Source organism: Corylus avellana, chromosome 10 (genome assembly GCF_965113065.1).
Source record: "Corylus avellana chromosome 10, dhCorAvel1.hap1.2, whole genome shotgun sequence".
Taxonomy (NCBI): domain Eukaryota; kingdom Viridiplantae; phylum Streptophyta; class Magnoliopsida; order Fagales; family Betulaceae; genus Corylus; species Corylus avellana.
In genome coordinates, this window is record NC_142499.1 from 7,049,912 (window position 1) to 7,064,911 (window position 15,000).

At 35.1% G+C, this 15,000-nt stretch overlaps 2 protein-coding genes across 5 annotated transcripts; one reads left to right on the plus strand and one right to left on the minus strand.

Annotated features, from left to right (window-relative positions):
• Window positions 1-1,242: 1,242 nt before the first annotated feature.
• Window positions 1,243-7,801, plus strand: LOC132191947 (BTB/POZ domain-containing protein At3g05675). 4 transcript variants are annotated; one of them, XM_059607091.1, is made up of 4 exons: window positions 1,243-1,339; window positions 4,714-4,778; window positions 5,137-6,451; window positions 7,711-7,801. In XM_059607091.1, exons 2-4 carry the CDS (start codon window positions 4,767-4,769, stop codon window positions 7,719-7,721), a joined length of 1,338 nt encoding a protein of 445 aa, XP_059463074.1. In that variant the 5' UTR covers window positions 1,243-1,339; window positions 4,714-4,766; the 3' UTR covers window positions 7,722-7,801. The 4 variants fall into 4 exon arrangements, with proteins under 4 accessions (XP_059463074.1, XP_059463071.1, XP_059463072.1 ...); XM_059607088.2 differs by having other exon boundaries at window positions 4,151-4,778; window positions 7,638-7,727; XM_059607089.1 differs by having other exon boundaries at window positions 4,695-4,778; window positions 7,638-7,727.
• Window positions 7,758-9,383, minus strand: LOC132162248 (BEL1-like homeodomain protein 1). The gene is made up of 4 exons (XM_059572510.2): window positions 9,046-9,383; window positions 8,775-8,835; window positions 7,890-8,485; window positions 7,758-7,824 (listed from the first exon to the last, which is right to left on the minus strand). The coding sequence occupies exons 1-4, from the start codon at window positions 9,381-9,383 to the stop codon at window positions 7,758-7,760; spliced, it is 1,062 nt and encodes a 353-aa protein (XP_059428493.2).
• Between the last annotated feature and the right edge of the window lie 5,617 nt (window positions 9,384-15,000).

Consider the following 15,000-nt stretch of genomic DNA (forward strand, 5'->3'; position numbering starts at 1 on the left):
AATGAAGGTTGGGGTCGAATGGGGATATAGGGTATTTATAGGGGAAGAAGCTGGGGGCAAAATGGGAAAACTTTTGAAAAAGGGCGAGCACTCGTGTACTATTCACAGCTTTTGTCAGGTGATTTCTGAAAAAGGTGTGAGCACTCGTGTGGTCCACAGTGAAGTGCTCGTGTACTGTTCACAACGAGCCAAAAATGCTTTTCAGGTGTGCGTTTCAAGTATTAACCAAGAGTTTAAAAATGGTCAACGAGCGCTCGTATATACTATTCATACGAGCACTCATATACTATTCACAAAATGCTAAAAGTGTTAAGAGTACGATTTCACGAGGGTGGCGTGAGGTTCATACGAGCTCATCCAGTGAAGGTGATCTTAGACTTTTGCTTGCTAAAAGGCCCAAAGAAGGTTTTAGGGTTTTTTGTTTTGGGCCTGTTTAGAAGACTAATAACTTGTTGAGTAAGGAGTTAAAATTCTTTTTAAAACGATTTAAAAAGTTGGGATATTACAATTTTAGGACACTAGCTAAGATTACACATCAATCATCACTCCAAGTCATGCTGCTTCAATAAATTAATCTAATCTCTTATATCCCCAAAATTTTAGTCTATGCATAACCTTCTCTCATTTTCATCTTCCTCGCAACGATTTGGGAGCATTTTGCGAGAATTTGACAGTCACATCTTCTAACCATTGAAAAATAAATAAAAACAACATTTAAGTTAATAAATTGTGACAAATTTTTTCCTTCAAATTAAATTGGAGAAAATTGAGTTACTCTTTTTTATTAAACTTACATTTGTCTTTAGATCATAAAAATTGATTTCAGAGAATAAACTGTTATTTTGGCCTACCCTGAGGACCTATAAATTATTTTTTATACCATATGAAGTGATTTATAATTTAGATCAAGTACAATGACCTATAAATTATTTTTTATACCACATGGAGTGATTTGTAATTTAGGCCAACCATAATGATCAATTTTGCATTTATCCTTATTTAATAATACTATTTCTCTATTTTTTTCGACCCAGAGCAAATTGGGCTTGGGCCCACTTTTGTCATTTGAATAGAAAAAAGTGCAAGTTGGGCTTGGGGTTATGGGGGCCCAACGTTTTTAGGACTGTATGAGAGGCAATACGGCTCTTTCTCCATCCTGGCCCAACTTTTGGTAACAATATGTTCACCAGCAAATAAAACAACCGAAAAGCTCGTTGTAACCCACTTCACCCTCATCCTCACCCTCCGAGAGAGAAAGAGCTTTCTGGGTTGCTTTTCTCATGCGAAATATAAATAAGCTTCTTTTCAAGAAACGAAAAAGATTGAAAATAAATATGAGGTACCGATTCTCTCTTTCTAACTGGGTTTTAATTTGTTTTCTTTTTTCCTTTATTGTATTCTTTATTCAGTTTTTGGAAAAAGCAGCTATATTTAGCTTCACTTTGAGCTTCGCTTCTGGTTGATTTTGGCTTCCAATTGTTCTTCAAGTACTTGTTTTCTATTATACAATGGATGAATTTCAGGTTTTTTGTGTCATACATATTGTTTAGTTTCACATTGCTTATTAGGCCCAGAATGTGATTGCATTCTATAATTACTGCCTCCAGAAGTTGCTTATAAAGCCTGAGAATTTGGAAAAAAGCAGGATTATTTTGGTGAATGGTGCACTCAGAAGATAATAGGAAATCTAAATTTTATAAGTAAAGGCCGAAATGTGTGCCCACTTCCTGAAACTACTTCATTTGCCCTTCACCCACTTGCTTAATCCAATCAATTGTTGCATAAAATTTGCTGTTTTTGGTGCATCCATCTGCTTGTGCAGTGTTCTAACAGAGTCCCGGTACATTACATGTGTTCTTTAAAAACATTTCAGTTCCTTTAGCTTCGTAGAAGCTATGGCCCCAGAAATCGTCTTTTATCGGCTACTAGAGAAGTTGTAGGCAATCACATATTGAAGGGGATGCAAATATTCGTATTTAATTGTAACTGAAGAAAACAGAATATCGCTTGGAAAATTAGTCTAATTTTCGATTGTCAGAATATTAGCCAAGAAGAAAATTTGAAGGCTATGGTTTCTTATGTCTATGGAGAAACAAAATAAGCTGCTGGTTCGTTAGCTAGAATATGGCATCTCATGAAAGAAACAAAAGTTCTGAACACGAGTTTCCAGGGGATTTCTTAGAGATAGAGACTAGATTTTATGTGTCATGTAGTTCTGGGGTTGGATCCTTAGTTTCTTTCTTACCCAAAACAGAATAGGAAAAAAAAAATTATACATGCTCAATAAATCCTTTGTAGACACTTGTTTGTGTTATAACATGCAAGTTAACTGCCTTTCTTTCTTTCCTTTATTATTATTTTTTTGTTTATTAAAGAGCGTGTATCACTTTTGGTATTGATGTAAAATTTTAGATTAATTTTAGCCTTAGAAAGACATTTTGAATGTAGATTTGAAGAAGAATATAAATTAATGATAAAATATGTTAAGCAATCCCCTATTTCATCTACTTCTCCATAAATCAATTCTCCTGTCATGATAGAGTCCGTTCCTCATCTTCCTTCTGTCCCACTTCATGATCCATGTTCTGATTTCTCTGTATTTGAAGACATTGCTCCTTTTCCATTTGTCTCTCAAACTAATTTACAACCTGAATCTGCCTCCTTGCAAGGGGCCCTCTCTCAAACTGTCTCTCTTACAAAGCTCATTCAGTTGGAGAAAGTCTATACTCTGGAGCATGGATTTGATTGTGATGACATTTTTGCTCCTGTTGCCTGAATGACATCAGTTTGTACCTTAATTTCAGTTGCTGCCTCCCGCAAAGGGCTATCATATCAAATGAATATTACAAATGTTTTTTTAATGGTTATCTTCAAGAAGTATACATGCAGCCTCCTTGATTTTCTTGTGCTCCTAACCAGTTTTGTAGACTGTAGTTGTTCTTTGTATGGTCTCAAAGAAGCACCATGAGCTTGGTTTGAGGTGTTTAGTCGTATGATGCAATAAATTGGCTTTTGTAAAATTTTGCATGACTCAAGTCTCTTTTACTCCTCGTCAAAGCATGGTTTGATTTTGTGGTTTATGTATATAGACCATATGATCATTACTAGTGGTCATAAAGTTGAGATACGTCACAGTTTTTTTTTTTTGGGGGGGGGGAAGGATGCATCACTTGAAACAACATCTTTCCTAGCCTTATAAAACCAACTTCCAAACCGATCCATCTTAGGTTTTTTTTCCAACCACCAACCCAACATGGTTGGAACCTAGCTGATGTTGGTTGGTTCAGATGAGTGGGTCAGGTACTCGAATTCTTTTTCTTTTTTTTTAAATGAAAAAAAAAAAACTCTATATGCTAGTGAGATCACTAATCATGCTTGTTTATTTTATGAAAACATGTTAGTGATACACCTCCTAAACTTAATGTTAAGCTTTGAGTTACTGATAGATTTTCGTTGCAGTATCCCACTCTATGTTGGCAAATCATAGCTTGTCTTGCGTATCTTATGGTTGCCAGGCCTAATATTCTTTATGTTGCCCCTACATCATTGCATTGGGCTGTTGTTTGTATTCCACAATATCTTAGTGACACCTTGTTCTGTGCGTTGTTACTTCATTCATTCTTCTCCTAATTAGGAGTTGCATGCATATTACATGCTCTACTACAAGAATTTTTTTCTTTTTTTTTTTTTTTTTTTTTTTTTTTAATCTTTTTAGAAGACTCCCTCATATCTTGGAGAAGTAGGAAGCAAAATGTTGTTTCTCAATCTAGTTCAGAAGCTAAATACTTTCATGGCTCATACTATTGATAATACTACTTTTCATGGCTCATACTGTAGAAATTATATGGCTTAGATGGTTGTTTCAAGATATGGGGGTCAATCTATTCTCTCCAACTCCTATAACTTTGTGACATAAGCGCCATTCAGACTATTGATAATACTACTATTCATAAGCTACAAACAATATTGAAATTGACTGTCATTTTGTATGTTAGCACCTTGAGCAAGGAATTGTAAGCTTACAGATCATCCTCACTGCAACTTGCTAATATTTTTACAAGGTCCTACATTATTGCCAAGTTTAATGTAGTTTCATTTTATCATTAAGGGTAGAATAGTATTTTCTTACGTATTTTTATTCCTTATATAGTGTTATGAGGTGTAAAGGAAACCTGGAGAAATCCAAGATCATTCTGAAGGTTGTAACACCTATCTTCCATTCGCTGTGCAAGTCCAAATTTCTGCTGCTTGATTGTTTATATTAAGGAATCCCACATTGGTTGGCTGTATACTTGTTCATGGAAATATGTACTTTTTGGACCTCTCCACCTACTAGGTTCAGTTTTTGGATTGGATGCTTTAACAAATACACCTAGGCTGCATGTTACAACTTCACTATCCATTGGAACTATTATATTTGAAACATAACAAAACCTCCTATAGGTATCTGTCAGGTGGAAACATAGCAAATGCAGGAATTTTACAATTGAAAAAAAAACTTTTAGACAATGTTGGAGATCTGTACGTGACATTCCTCTGGGTCACTCGTGAGGTCTGTTTTGATTATTGTGGATTATCTTGGATTTTATTAGAAACGATTATTTCAAGATTTTGACGTGTCTTGTAGTTCTGTAGCTGTTGCTTTTGCCATTAACGTGTTTGTAATTCTACAATCATATTGATTTTTCATGTAGATTCTTCTTTACGGTACAGGTGCCATAATGTTAATGCATAAAAGATAATACTCTTAGGTGCCCATTGCTTCAATGGTCTCTCCTGTAAGTTTATCCACTTGCTTTTTTTCATTTTGTAATCATGTCACTTTGTTGTACCATTATTAAATGTTAGACTGCTAAAACTTTCTTTCTTTTAGGCTCTTGGCTGTATAATTTACAATAACACACTCTAACTGAAACATTTCACTGTTGTTTTAGTACTGTCATTGTTTTGGTCCAGTACCACAATCAACTTTTATGAACGTTACTTTGTTTTGTTTATAATACGGCCTACTTGGAATTTAACTCGCCAAGTTAATGCCGTCTTATTCATTCCAAATGTGTCTTTTGACCTCCACTGTTGCCCACGAACTACTCAGTTGCCCATTCTTTTGTACCTCGTATCTTCCCTTGCTCTCAGGATAATGAAACACGGGTTCCTAGCAAGATTGGTGACCGGTCAACCAGTGATGTAGTTGTGAGACTACGAACACAGGATGGCCGAGATGACTGGATATACTGTCATTCCCACATACTCATAGAAAAAAGCAAGTATTTTGCTGACCGCCTCTCTGAGAATTGGCCAACGTGTCAGATTCTTGATTCACGCAACTGTGTTGAGGTTTACTGCCATGAACCTGACTTTGACTACTATGTCAATGTTGTACGCCTTCTCTATGCTGTCATAGATGGCTCAATGGATGAAATGTGGCATGGTGTTAGAAATGCCCTTGGCATACTGCAGGTGGCTGTCAAGCTTGGGTGCCCACAAATTGTTACTGCTTGTGTGAAGTACTTGGAAGCTGTCCCGTGGGAAGACTCTGAGGAGGAGGAAATTCTAAGAATCATACCAGGCATGGGATTACAAACAGAGCCCATTCTTGCCCGTCTTCAACCGGTGAATCCATCAGCTATCATGGGGTTGTTTCTCTCAGCCCTCCAATTTGCCACATCATCCCCTTCACCAATGAATGATCTTAAAATTTCAGCACAGGAGCAGCTTGAGTACATGATAACTGAAGATGATGATGCCCCTCTATTAACTGCTGATGACGAGATAAAATTGGAGGTGAAAGAATGCGTAAAGAGGCTATTGTCCAGATTCAACAATCTATTAGAAGCTTCGTTGCGTGAACCTGTAGAATCGGTTTGTGGGCCTGGAATAATGCAGTCATTTCAATCCTATCTCTCTGATTTGTCATGGGCTAGTCAGATATTGAATAAGCTGGAAATTATGAGAGAATTTGTCAACAACTGGATTGATGCATCAGATACGATAGTCAATGTTGTTGAGCATGTAAGTCCAACTGCTGAAAAAGCTGAAATTGCTGAGACAAGGTACAAAGTTATTGAAGTTGCAGCCAGAGTTTTGGAGGCAATAGGGTATGGCACTGTTATATTGCCAACTGCGAAACGGCTTTATGCAGTGAAGGTGTGGCTTCCATTCGTGAGGGTTACGAAACCTTTGATTGATTCTGTCATAACTAACAGTGACGGTGATGGAGACAGTGACAATGCTCTGGCAATTAAAATAGATGGCGAGCTGTGGCAATCCTTGGAATCAACATTGGTATCAATAATTGTTGCCTTGCCGTCTGAGAATCAGGCAGAGATATTAACTGAATGGCTAGGAAATGAGCATATTCAGTATCCAGACCTGACTGAGGCATTTGAGGTGTGGTGTTATAGGTCCAAGGTTGCCAGGCGAAGGCTATCATTGGTAGTGGGAGATCATGGTACGACCAACACTCACTAACCTTTTTGCATATTTTTATCAGTACACCCTTTAGGAATCAAGGCATCTAGAGAGGAAAATTATCCTTAAACAAATCAGAGAATGGTTTAGAAGGAAAATTTTCTTGCTTTGAATTCCTTGTTGAATGTATAGTTTTAGGGGTGTTATAATCATGTGATGTAGGGCTTGTTCAATTGTAAAAGTAGTCACATTCAAGTTTTTGATTTTGTGGAAGAACTGAAATCATATTGTCAAATTTACTTAGACCAGTTTTATCATACAGGACAATTAGTTTAATATGCTTGTATGCTATGATGAATGAGCATGAGGTCCTTGTTTTGCTTATTTTAAGAACAGCTAATGGATAACATCTGCTGGGGATGATTGAAAGCTCAGATTATTTAATGAAGTCTGTCCCCTGAGCAGCAAATGTTTTCCGTCTAATTTGGGCCTATAGAAAAATGTATGGTTCTAGATTCTAGTCTCCTGAATAAGTGTGTCATGTTCGGATTGAAATTTCCGGCAATTGATTAACCAAATTAATAATTTGGTGGTCGAGCAGCTCAAAATTTATTTAGGCAAATGGTTTTATATGGGACTTCTCACATTTTTTTTATTTTTTATTTTATTTTTTATATGCATTTTAAATAAGATTAACAAAGCAGGTGATATTTAAAATGCATTTTTATATGCATTTTAAATAGGATTAATAAAGCATGTGATATATGTTGTGTATATACATTCATAATATTATTTTGTTACTTATAGGGTTCCATATTCTTTCTTCTGAGAACCCTAGAAGAAAATTGGCTCCTTGATTCCATGGATCATACACATTCATCACAAGGACATATATATATATATATATATATATATATATATATATATATATTATTGGTGTACCCACCAGATAACTAATTTTATGACATGATAAATCCATCTATCCACCTCCAAAACTAACAAAAATAATATACAATCCTCAACCATATGCTCTCAAATCCTAAGCTGTCTTTGAACTCAAATGATTCTATTCCAAGTATAAACCTATACTAAAAAGTAAGTAAATTTTCTTCTTTCTTTTCCCTACCATGCATGCATTTTCCTTGCTCCCTAGTATTTGTGGGAGCAGGAAGGAAATGTGAAAGATATCCTGAAGCCATGAATTTGTTGATCATGTTCTTCTCCAGGCGACAAAGTCAGGCAACAATTGTGCTGTAAACCTCTTTGGGTTCTGAATATTGTTGATGATTTTATATGCAGCTGAAGAGTGAGTGTTGGAAGTGCTTATGCCACCGAACTCTTCTGCTTCACGCATGTAGTCTACTCTTCTTCCCAATTGAATGTTCAGGTTTGGGAGAAATGTGTGATGGGTTCCTAACAAGGAGAGGTTTTCACAGTGGGGAAGACCAAGAGTGAGAGAGACGCCATTGCCGGAAAACCTTGGTGCTGCAAACTGCTCAGGATCAAACCTTCCAATTTCCCCAATTGGTATCGCCCAAAACCTCCAGTTAAGTTCTTTTTGGCTCCCCACGAAAGAGTACCCATCTCTGCTCTGCCTCTCAATATCACCGAATTTCATAGAAATTTGCTCGTTGTCTGCTGCATTCGGCTTGATATCCATGTAGCTTATTGGTGGCACACTGCTTGGAGAATGCAGCATTTGATTGCTCCTCCGTTTCTTGGGACTTCCTTGTGTGATCCCCTTCAATTTCGACGACCCAATCAGACAGAATCCGGAATGGTTCTGAACATTTCTTCCGACTGGGGATGTTGAAGCTATTGAAATTGAGGTTGCAGGACCACTATTCTGGTTTGCAGAGTTGTCATGTTTGGAATTGAAGCTTTTGGCTTGATGTTCAGTAGCAGGACTTTTCTCATGCTGAGCAGTACTGTTCTTTGATGCTGAATCTTCATTGCTCTTGCTTGTTTTGTCCTCTGATCCATTCTGCTCTTGCTCCTTCAGTTCCTCTATATACATCTCCTCCACCATTGGCTTCCATAGCCGAACTCGAGCATTGATGAACCAATTAGAAACCTGCATTATGTCCAAGCTATTCAACTCCAAAACAACATATAAAATAAGGGTCTGCTTGAATTTACAATTTCAAAATCCAAGTATTTGGCAAAATTGTAGTTTAGACTTTAAAATCGTGCTTTTTTTAAAACGCATCACCCCTTGCCTGCGATTTTTTTTTTAAAATGACATTTTAAACAAACCATTTGCTGGAATTTGATTTAAGATCGAATTTTTTGTCTGGGAATTCTTAATGACAAATGCAATCTAAGACTAAGAGATGTAAAGCTAGACTTTGATGGGTACGTACCTGGCTCCTAGTTAGACCAGTCTGCTTTGCAAGCATGTGCTTGGCTGAGTCCTTGGGATATCTGAACTCCAAATTGAATAATTACATGAAAAAATCAGCAAATCTTTTGAATTGAAGAAGAAACAAGTTCAAATGGGTGGAAAAAACATGAGAATTCTGAGATGCGTACGGGTGGAGAAAGTGGTCGAAAAGCCAAGCACGGAGAACAGAAATTGATCTTTCAGGTAATCCTCTCTGGGGTCTCCAAGCATTGTGCTAGATCATTCCCAACTGTTGGAGAGTTCGTTGCTGCCTAAGCTGATGATCAACATATTTGAGTCTTGAGCCTTCAATCTTCCCTCCCAAGCAATCTTCTTCGCCCAAACTCTTATTTGCAGATCGAATTTGGCCCGTTATTGCATCTTTCAAGCAATGGAACTGCTTTGAGATCGTCTGTAAGGCAAGGGCTGTGTATGTTCTTGCAGAGCCGATTCCTGCCGCTTGCTCGAATGAGGAGATCACAAATTCACAATCTGCATCTGGCTGTGGTACTGCCTGTACCGTTGATCCACCTTCGTATATATATAACACAAAATCATGAACAAAATCATTCAGATTAAAAGAATTCATTTACAAAACTAATTAACATCCTTAAATATAGGAAAAAAATATAATTTAGCCTCCCAAACTACCAGCCATTTCCATTTTAGCCCCCTAATGTTCAAAAAGTGATAAAGCAGCCCCTAAACTACCAAATATTTGCAATTTGGCAACTCCGATAGTCATTACCGTCAAATAGGATGGAAAATTCAAAACTACGTCATTTTAGCAAGGTTAAGTTACTAAAATGTCCTTTTGGAAAAAAAAAATCAATTTAAAAAATGCCCCCCAAAATGACGTCGTTTTGAGGGAAGAAAAGAAAAAAAAAAACCGTGGTTTAGGGGCTATGGGGTAGCCGGAAACTTTTTCCTCAAAACGACATCGTTTTTTTTGGGGGACGGGGGGTGCATTTTTTAATTGATTTTTTTTCAAAAGGGCATTTTGGTAACTTAACCTTGCCAAAACGACGTAGTTTTAAATTTTTCATCCTATTTGACCGTAATAGCTAACGGAGTGGCCAAATTGCAACTGTTTGGTAGTTTGGAGGCTACTTTATAACTTTTTGAACATTAGGGGGCTAAAATGAAAATGACTGGTAATTTTAAGGGCTAAATTATATTTTTCCCTTAAATATATTATTCAATTGAATTCAAGCAAAGATAAGCAAAGATGTAGTCAAGAAAAGACTTTGATGTGTCGACGTAAGCCATAAGCCGAATCACCTTAATTCTTTGATTCTCTCTTCTTGTTCTCATCTCTCTTCCATAAATTGTAAGTTGTAATAATAAACACCCAACAAAGAGTTGAATTTGAATACAAAACTCAACATCAAAATCCAATTCAAATGGAAAACAAAACTCATTTTTTACATTAAAAACTGGTTTGTATGAATTAGCAACAAACCAGTCTGATGAAATGAAATGTATTCCTTAGCATGTGAGGAGCACATATTTTTCTAATAGCATGTACTTCTTACATGTTTTTTTAGAGGATATCATCAATACGGTCATTGCATAAAAGCCCACTTTTCTACCCACCGATCAATGTATAACACATTTGCATAGAACATGATAAGAGAAAAAACAAAAAACAAAAAAAAACAAAACAAAACACCTTATATACCAAATAATACCAAATATTTGAAAAAAAAAAAAATTAAAAAACTAATTAACTTAAAAAAAAAAAAAAAAAAAAAAAAAAAAAAAAATTGAAGGGTGGTTTGCTGGTCACCCTCTCCCCCCCAAGGGGTGGCCGGCGAGCCACCCGGCTACATGCGGGCCACCCCATTGCCTAAGGGTGGCTCGCCGGCCACGCCATCCCATACCCCCACAATAATTGCCGTTTTAATTTTGTTTTAAAAAAAATAATTTATTTTTTAATTTAAATTTGGTATAATCAGGTGTGGTTATATTGTTTTCATACGTGTAAGCTTGGGATGATAGGCTTACGTGGCAACTTTTGATTGGTGACAGAAAACCACATTTTGTTATGCCACAATTGTATAGAAGATGCTCTCTTTTTTAATAACATTAATAAAAAAACGTTGTGCTTCTTACATATTTTACGAATACATGTAACTTTATTAGACTGATTTGTATGAATTAACTACAAAGTTCATTTTAAATTATTGTTTACTTATCGAGCCATAGACTCACCTTTTATTTGTAAAATGCTATTTCACAAAGAATACAGAAGTAGGTGCGAGCAGATGAGTAGATGATAGTCATGGCTTTCAAGAGTTTTTTTTTTTTTAGTGTATATATTTTGGTCTTAATTTTTTTTTGGTATAACAACTAAGAAAAAGGGGGAGGAGATCAAAGATGATCTCTCCCACTCTTGGTTCTTACCCAAGATTAAAAGGAAAAAAAAGTGGAAACGCTTCCATAACAATAATGAAAAGCAGTCAATTTAACAATAAAATGTGCCCAAAGATAATTAGCTCTCCTAAAAACTTGATATAATACCTTTTGTTATGCCTATATTTGACTGGAGTAATTAATTCTATAAACTTGGGTATGCAATTAAAGTTATAAACGTCATGTTCTCTTGGTGAATGTAATTATGGATGAATGCTATGATGTTCATGACTTAGATCTTTTGTAGCGTTGATGATTAAAGTTTAAAAAAAACAAAAAAAAATTATAGCTAAAATTTTGTTGTGAATATACTAAGTGCCTATTTATAGGGGTGAAAAAGTGGGCAGCTATTAACTATCCGCTAACCGCCAATATATATATATATAAATAAAGTCGTTTTGGTTTTTTCTTTTAAAAAGCGGTTAGCGGTTATTAGGGTTTAACTGCTAGGCGGTTAGTAAATTTTACTAATCGCCTAGAAGGTTATTGTTAGCGGTTTTAGTCAATAACCATTAATGGTAACCACATTTTCATCCTTACCTGTTTAGGTGAGGGCAAAAATGAGAGCAAAAAAATTAGTAGTACTCTTGGGCGTCCGTTATTTAAAAGGAAAAAAAATTTGGGGGCGTTACATAGAACATATATATAAGGGAAAAATGTAAAATTAGTCATTGTAATTTAGCTGATTTACAAATAGCTCCATGTGGTACCAAAATGAACTCAAAGATCCCTAAGTATGCCAAAAAAATAATTTAGTTATAAGTCAAATTTCGTTCACTAATTTAATAGATTCTGTTAGTGTGACACTAACTTAAATATGACAAATATCATAATTTTATTGGTTCTAACGTTTCACGCTATCAATAAAATTTAACATTTCTTTCTATCAATGAAATTTAATCTTACCTATGGAAAGAAAAAGACAATAAAACCAATACAAGTCCACTTAGTATTCTAACTTAATACTAAGTTGCAGCAGAAATTTATGGTTTGGGTATTCCTAAAAGTTTGTGTGTATCCAATATAATATATAGAAGTGGCTGGAAATTCAATATTGATAAAGACATGTGCCTTAATAAAATTTTTGCCCACTGATTTGTAATTTCAGCAAAGATTTGGAATTTCTTGCAAGTTTCAAACATTCACTGATGTGCAAGTTGAGTTCCCAAACATAATTAATAATTGTTGGCCAGTCAACCAGAACATGTTCCAATACTTGTCAAAGGATATATACGTGAGCCACGTTTCTGGGGGCATGACTTCATTAACGATCGATGTTAAACAAAGAACAAGCAGACTGCTGACCGGGGTCGTTTTTATTATGAAAAGTATATATATATATATATATAGTAGACGCGTGGATTGAAGGAGCAAAATTTAAGGAATAAATGCAAAATTAGTTCATGTGGTTGGCCTAAATTATAAATTACTCCATGTGATATAAAATAAATATAATTTATAGGTCCTCAGGGTAGGCAAAAATTACAGTTTACTCATTGAAATCAATTTTCATTAAGTAATTTAACAAAATCCGTTACTTTGTCACATCATACACAATAAAAATGCGACACATGTTATTATTAATTTATGACTTTAAAAAATGATAACTAGGGTTTTTCATATCATTTTATGACACCAGTTAAGACTACACATCAGCCTTCACTCCAAATCATACTGCTTCAATAAATTAACCTAATCTTTTATATCCCCAAAATTTTACTCTATGCGTAATCCTCTTTCATTTTCATTTCCCTAGTCACGATTTGAAAGCATCTTGCGAGAATTTGAGGATCACATCTTCTAACCATTGAAAAATAAATAAAAACAACATTCAAGTTAGTAAATTGTGACAAAGTTTTCCCTCAAATTAAGTTGGACTCTTTTTATTAAACTGGTATTTGTCTTTAGAGCATGGAAATTGATTTAAGGGGTAAACTGTTATTCTAGCCTACTCTGAAGATCTATAAATTATTTTTTATACCACAATAACTCAATAAGTAATTTATAATCTAGGTCAACCACAATAACCAGTTTTACATTTATCCCAAAATTTAATTACTACCAAACACTACGTAATAATTATGAGAAGAGTATGCAACCAACCACATGGCCTCTATTCTAGTAGCTATGACTGAGGCAAAGCAGCTTTTGTTGAACTTTTTATTTTATTTTTTATTTATTTTAATTTATAGCTTTTGGTTGGATTATATAATATCAACCACATTAATTTAAACACTTCTAGATGTTTGTTAATATCCATGCACGTCAAAGTTACACTTGGTCAATGAAACAACATTAAAAAGATAGTTCGATGGTAGTGTTTACATGAGAGCAAATTACAGTTCAAGGGAAGCAATAAATTGGGAAAAAAAAAAAAAAAAAACAAAAGAAGAAAAGAAAAGCACGATTGATGAAATAATATTTGAAGTGATGGCGTGCTCAGTTTGTTAATTACCATTTAATTATTTAATGAATTGAATAGGTAAAGCTTAATCTAAGAAATATTTAGTTGAAATGAGAGGTATATAAAATACATGATTCAAATTTAAGACATTTATTTTTATATTATATTAAATTACTATTTATCTCAAAAGGTTAAAATAATAAAAAATAATAAATTTAATTATTTAGTTAATATTTTAAAACAATTGTGGTTATAACTCGGTACTTTGTGGTAACAAATCGGTATCTTGTCCATCATACCAGTGGATGAGAAGTGCTACACTTCTTAAAATTTATTTTTAAAAGTCGATTCTCAAATGACGTGTCACAATTTCATAAGATTTATTATGAAATAAAGACAAAAAATAAATAAATATAAGTGACGAATGGAAAATGAAAAGTAATAGTGATTATCAATTTCAATTTTGAGAAGATTAATGCAACACGTTTAGGTGCTTTAAAAAAAATATAGTAGATTTGTCTTTAGTTTTTCAACCACACATATTTAATAATAGGGAAAATTACACTTTACCCCATTAAAGTTTGAGCCGATTTTCAATTTGACCTCTAATGTTTTAATTTTTGTAATACACTCCTTAAACTTTCAAATTTTTGTAATTCGACCAATTTTATCTCAAAATTTTCATATTGCCTCTAATTTTTTTTTTTTTTTAAATGACCAGATGGCCAGCCACCCCGAATTTTTTTTTAATTTTTTTTTTATAAAAAATAAAAATTAGGAGCAATATGGGAATTTTGGGATAAATTGGTCGAATTGCAAAAATTTGAAAGTTTGGAGGGTACATTGTAAAAATTAAAGGGAAATTATATCTAAAATCCTTAGGTAAACGCGCTTTTTTAAAAAACTCCCTGAGTTTTTTTTTTTTGGAAATTTAGTCTCTGTGTCACTCGAAACTACTAGAAAACTCCCTACCGTCAATTTTTGTTAACTTTCGTTAGTCTACTAAAAACTCACCGTTTTATCTGATTAAAATATTATTTTTTTTATTAATTTAATTTAAAAAATTCAATCTTAAAAAAAAAATATAAAAAAAAAATAAAAAAAATTTGAAGGGTGGCCAGAGGTGGCATCCCCCCCCCCCCAAACCAACCCCTATGGAGTGGCTGCAAGCCACCCCAGGAGTGGGCGAACCACCCCTGGGGTGGCTTGCGGCCACCCCCAGGTGGTTTGGGGTGGCCTGCGGGCCACCCCAAACCACCCATGGGGTGGCTCGAGCCACCCCTTGGGTGGCTTGGGGTGGCTCGCGGCCACCACGGCCACCCCTTGGGGGTTTGGGGTGGCCCGCAGGCCACCCCTCCACCCATGGGGTGGCCGCGAGCCACCCCAA

Excerpts from the sequence above, each read along its gene's own strand:
- LOC132191947 (XM_059607088.2), top strand. Across the intron at positions 6,452-7,637 it reads ATTGGTAGTGGGAGATCATG|GCGACAAAGTCAGGCAACAA; the intron begins GTACGACCAACA and ends GTTCTTCTCCAG.
- LOC132162248 (XM_059572510.2), bottom strand. The coding sequence starts at position 9,383 with ATGAATTCTTTTAATCTGAATGATTTTGTTCATGATTTTGTGTTATAT. Across the intron at positions 8,836-9,045 it reads CAGCAACGAACTCTCCAACA|ATATCCCAAGGACTCAGCCA; the intron begins GTTGGGAATGAT and ends TTTGGAGTTCAG. Across the intron at positions 7,825-7,889 it reads GAGCAGTTTGCAGCACCAAG|GAACCCATCACACATTTCTC; the intron begins GTTTTCCGGCAA and ends TCTCCTTGTTAG.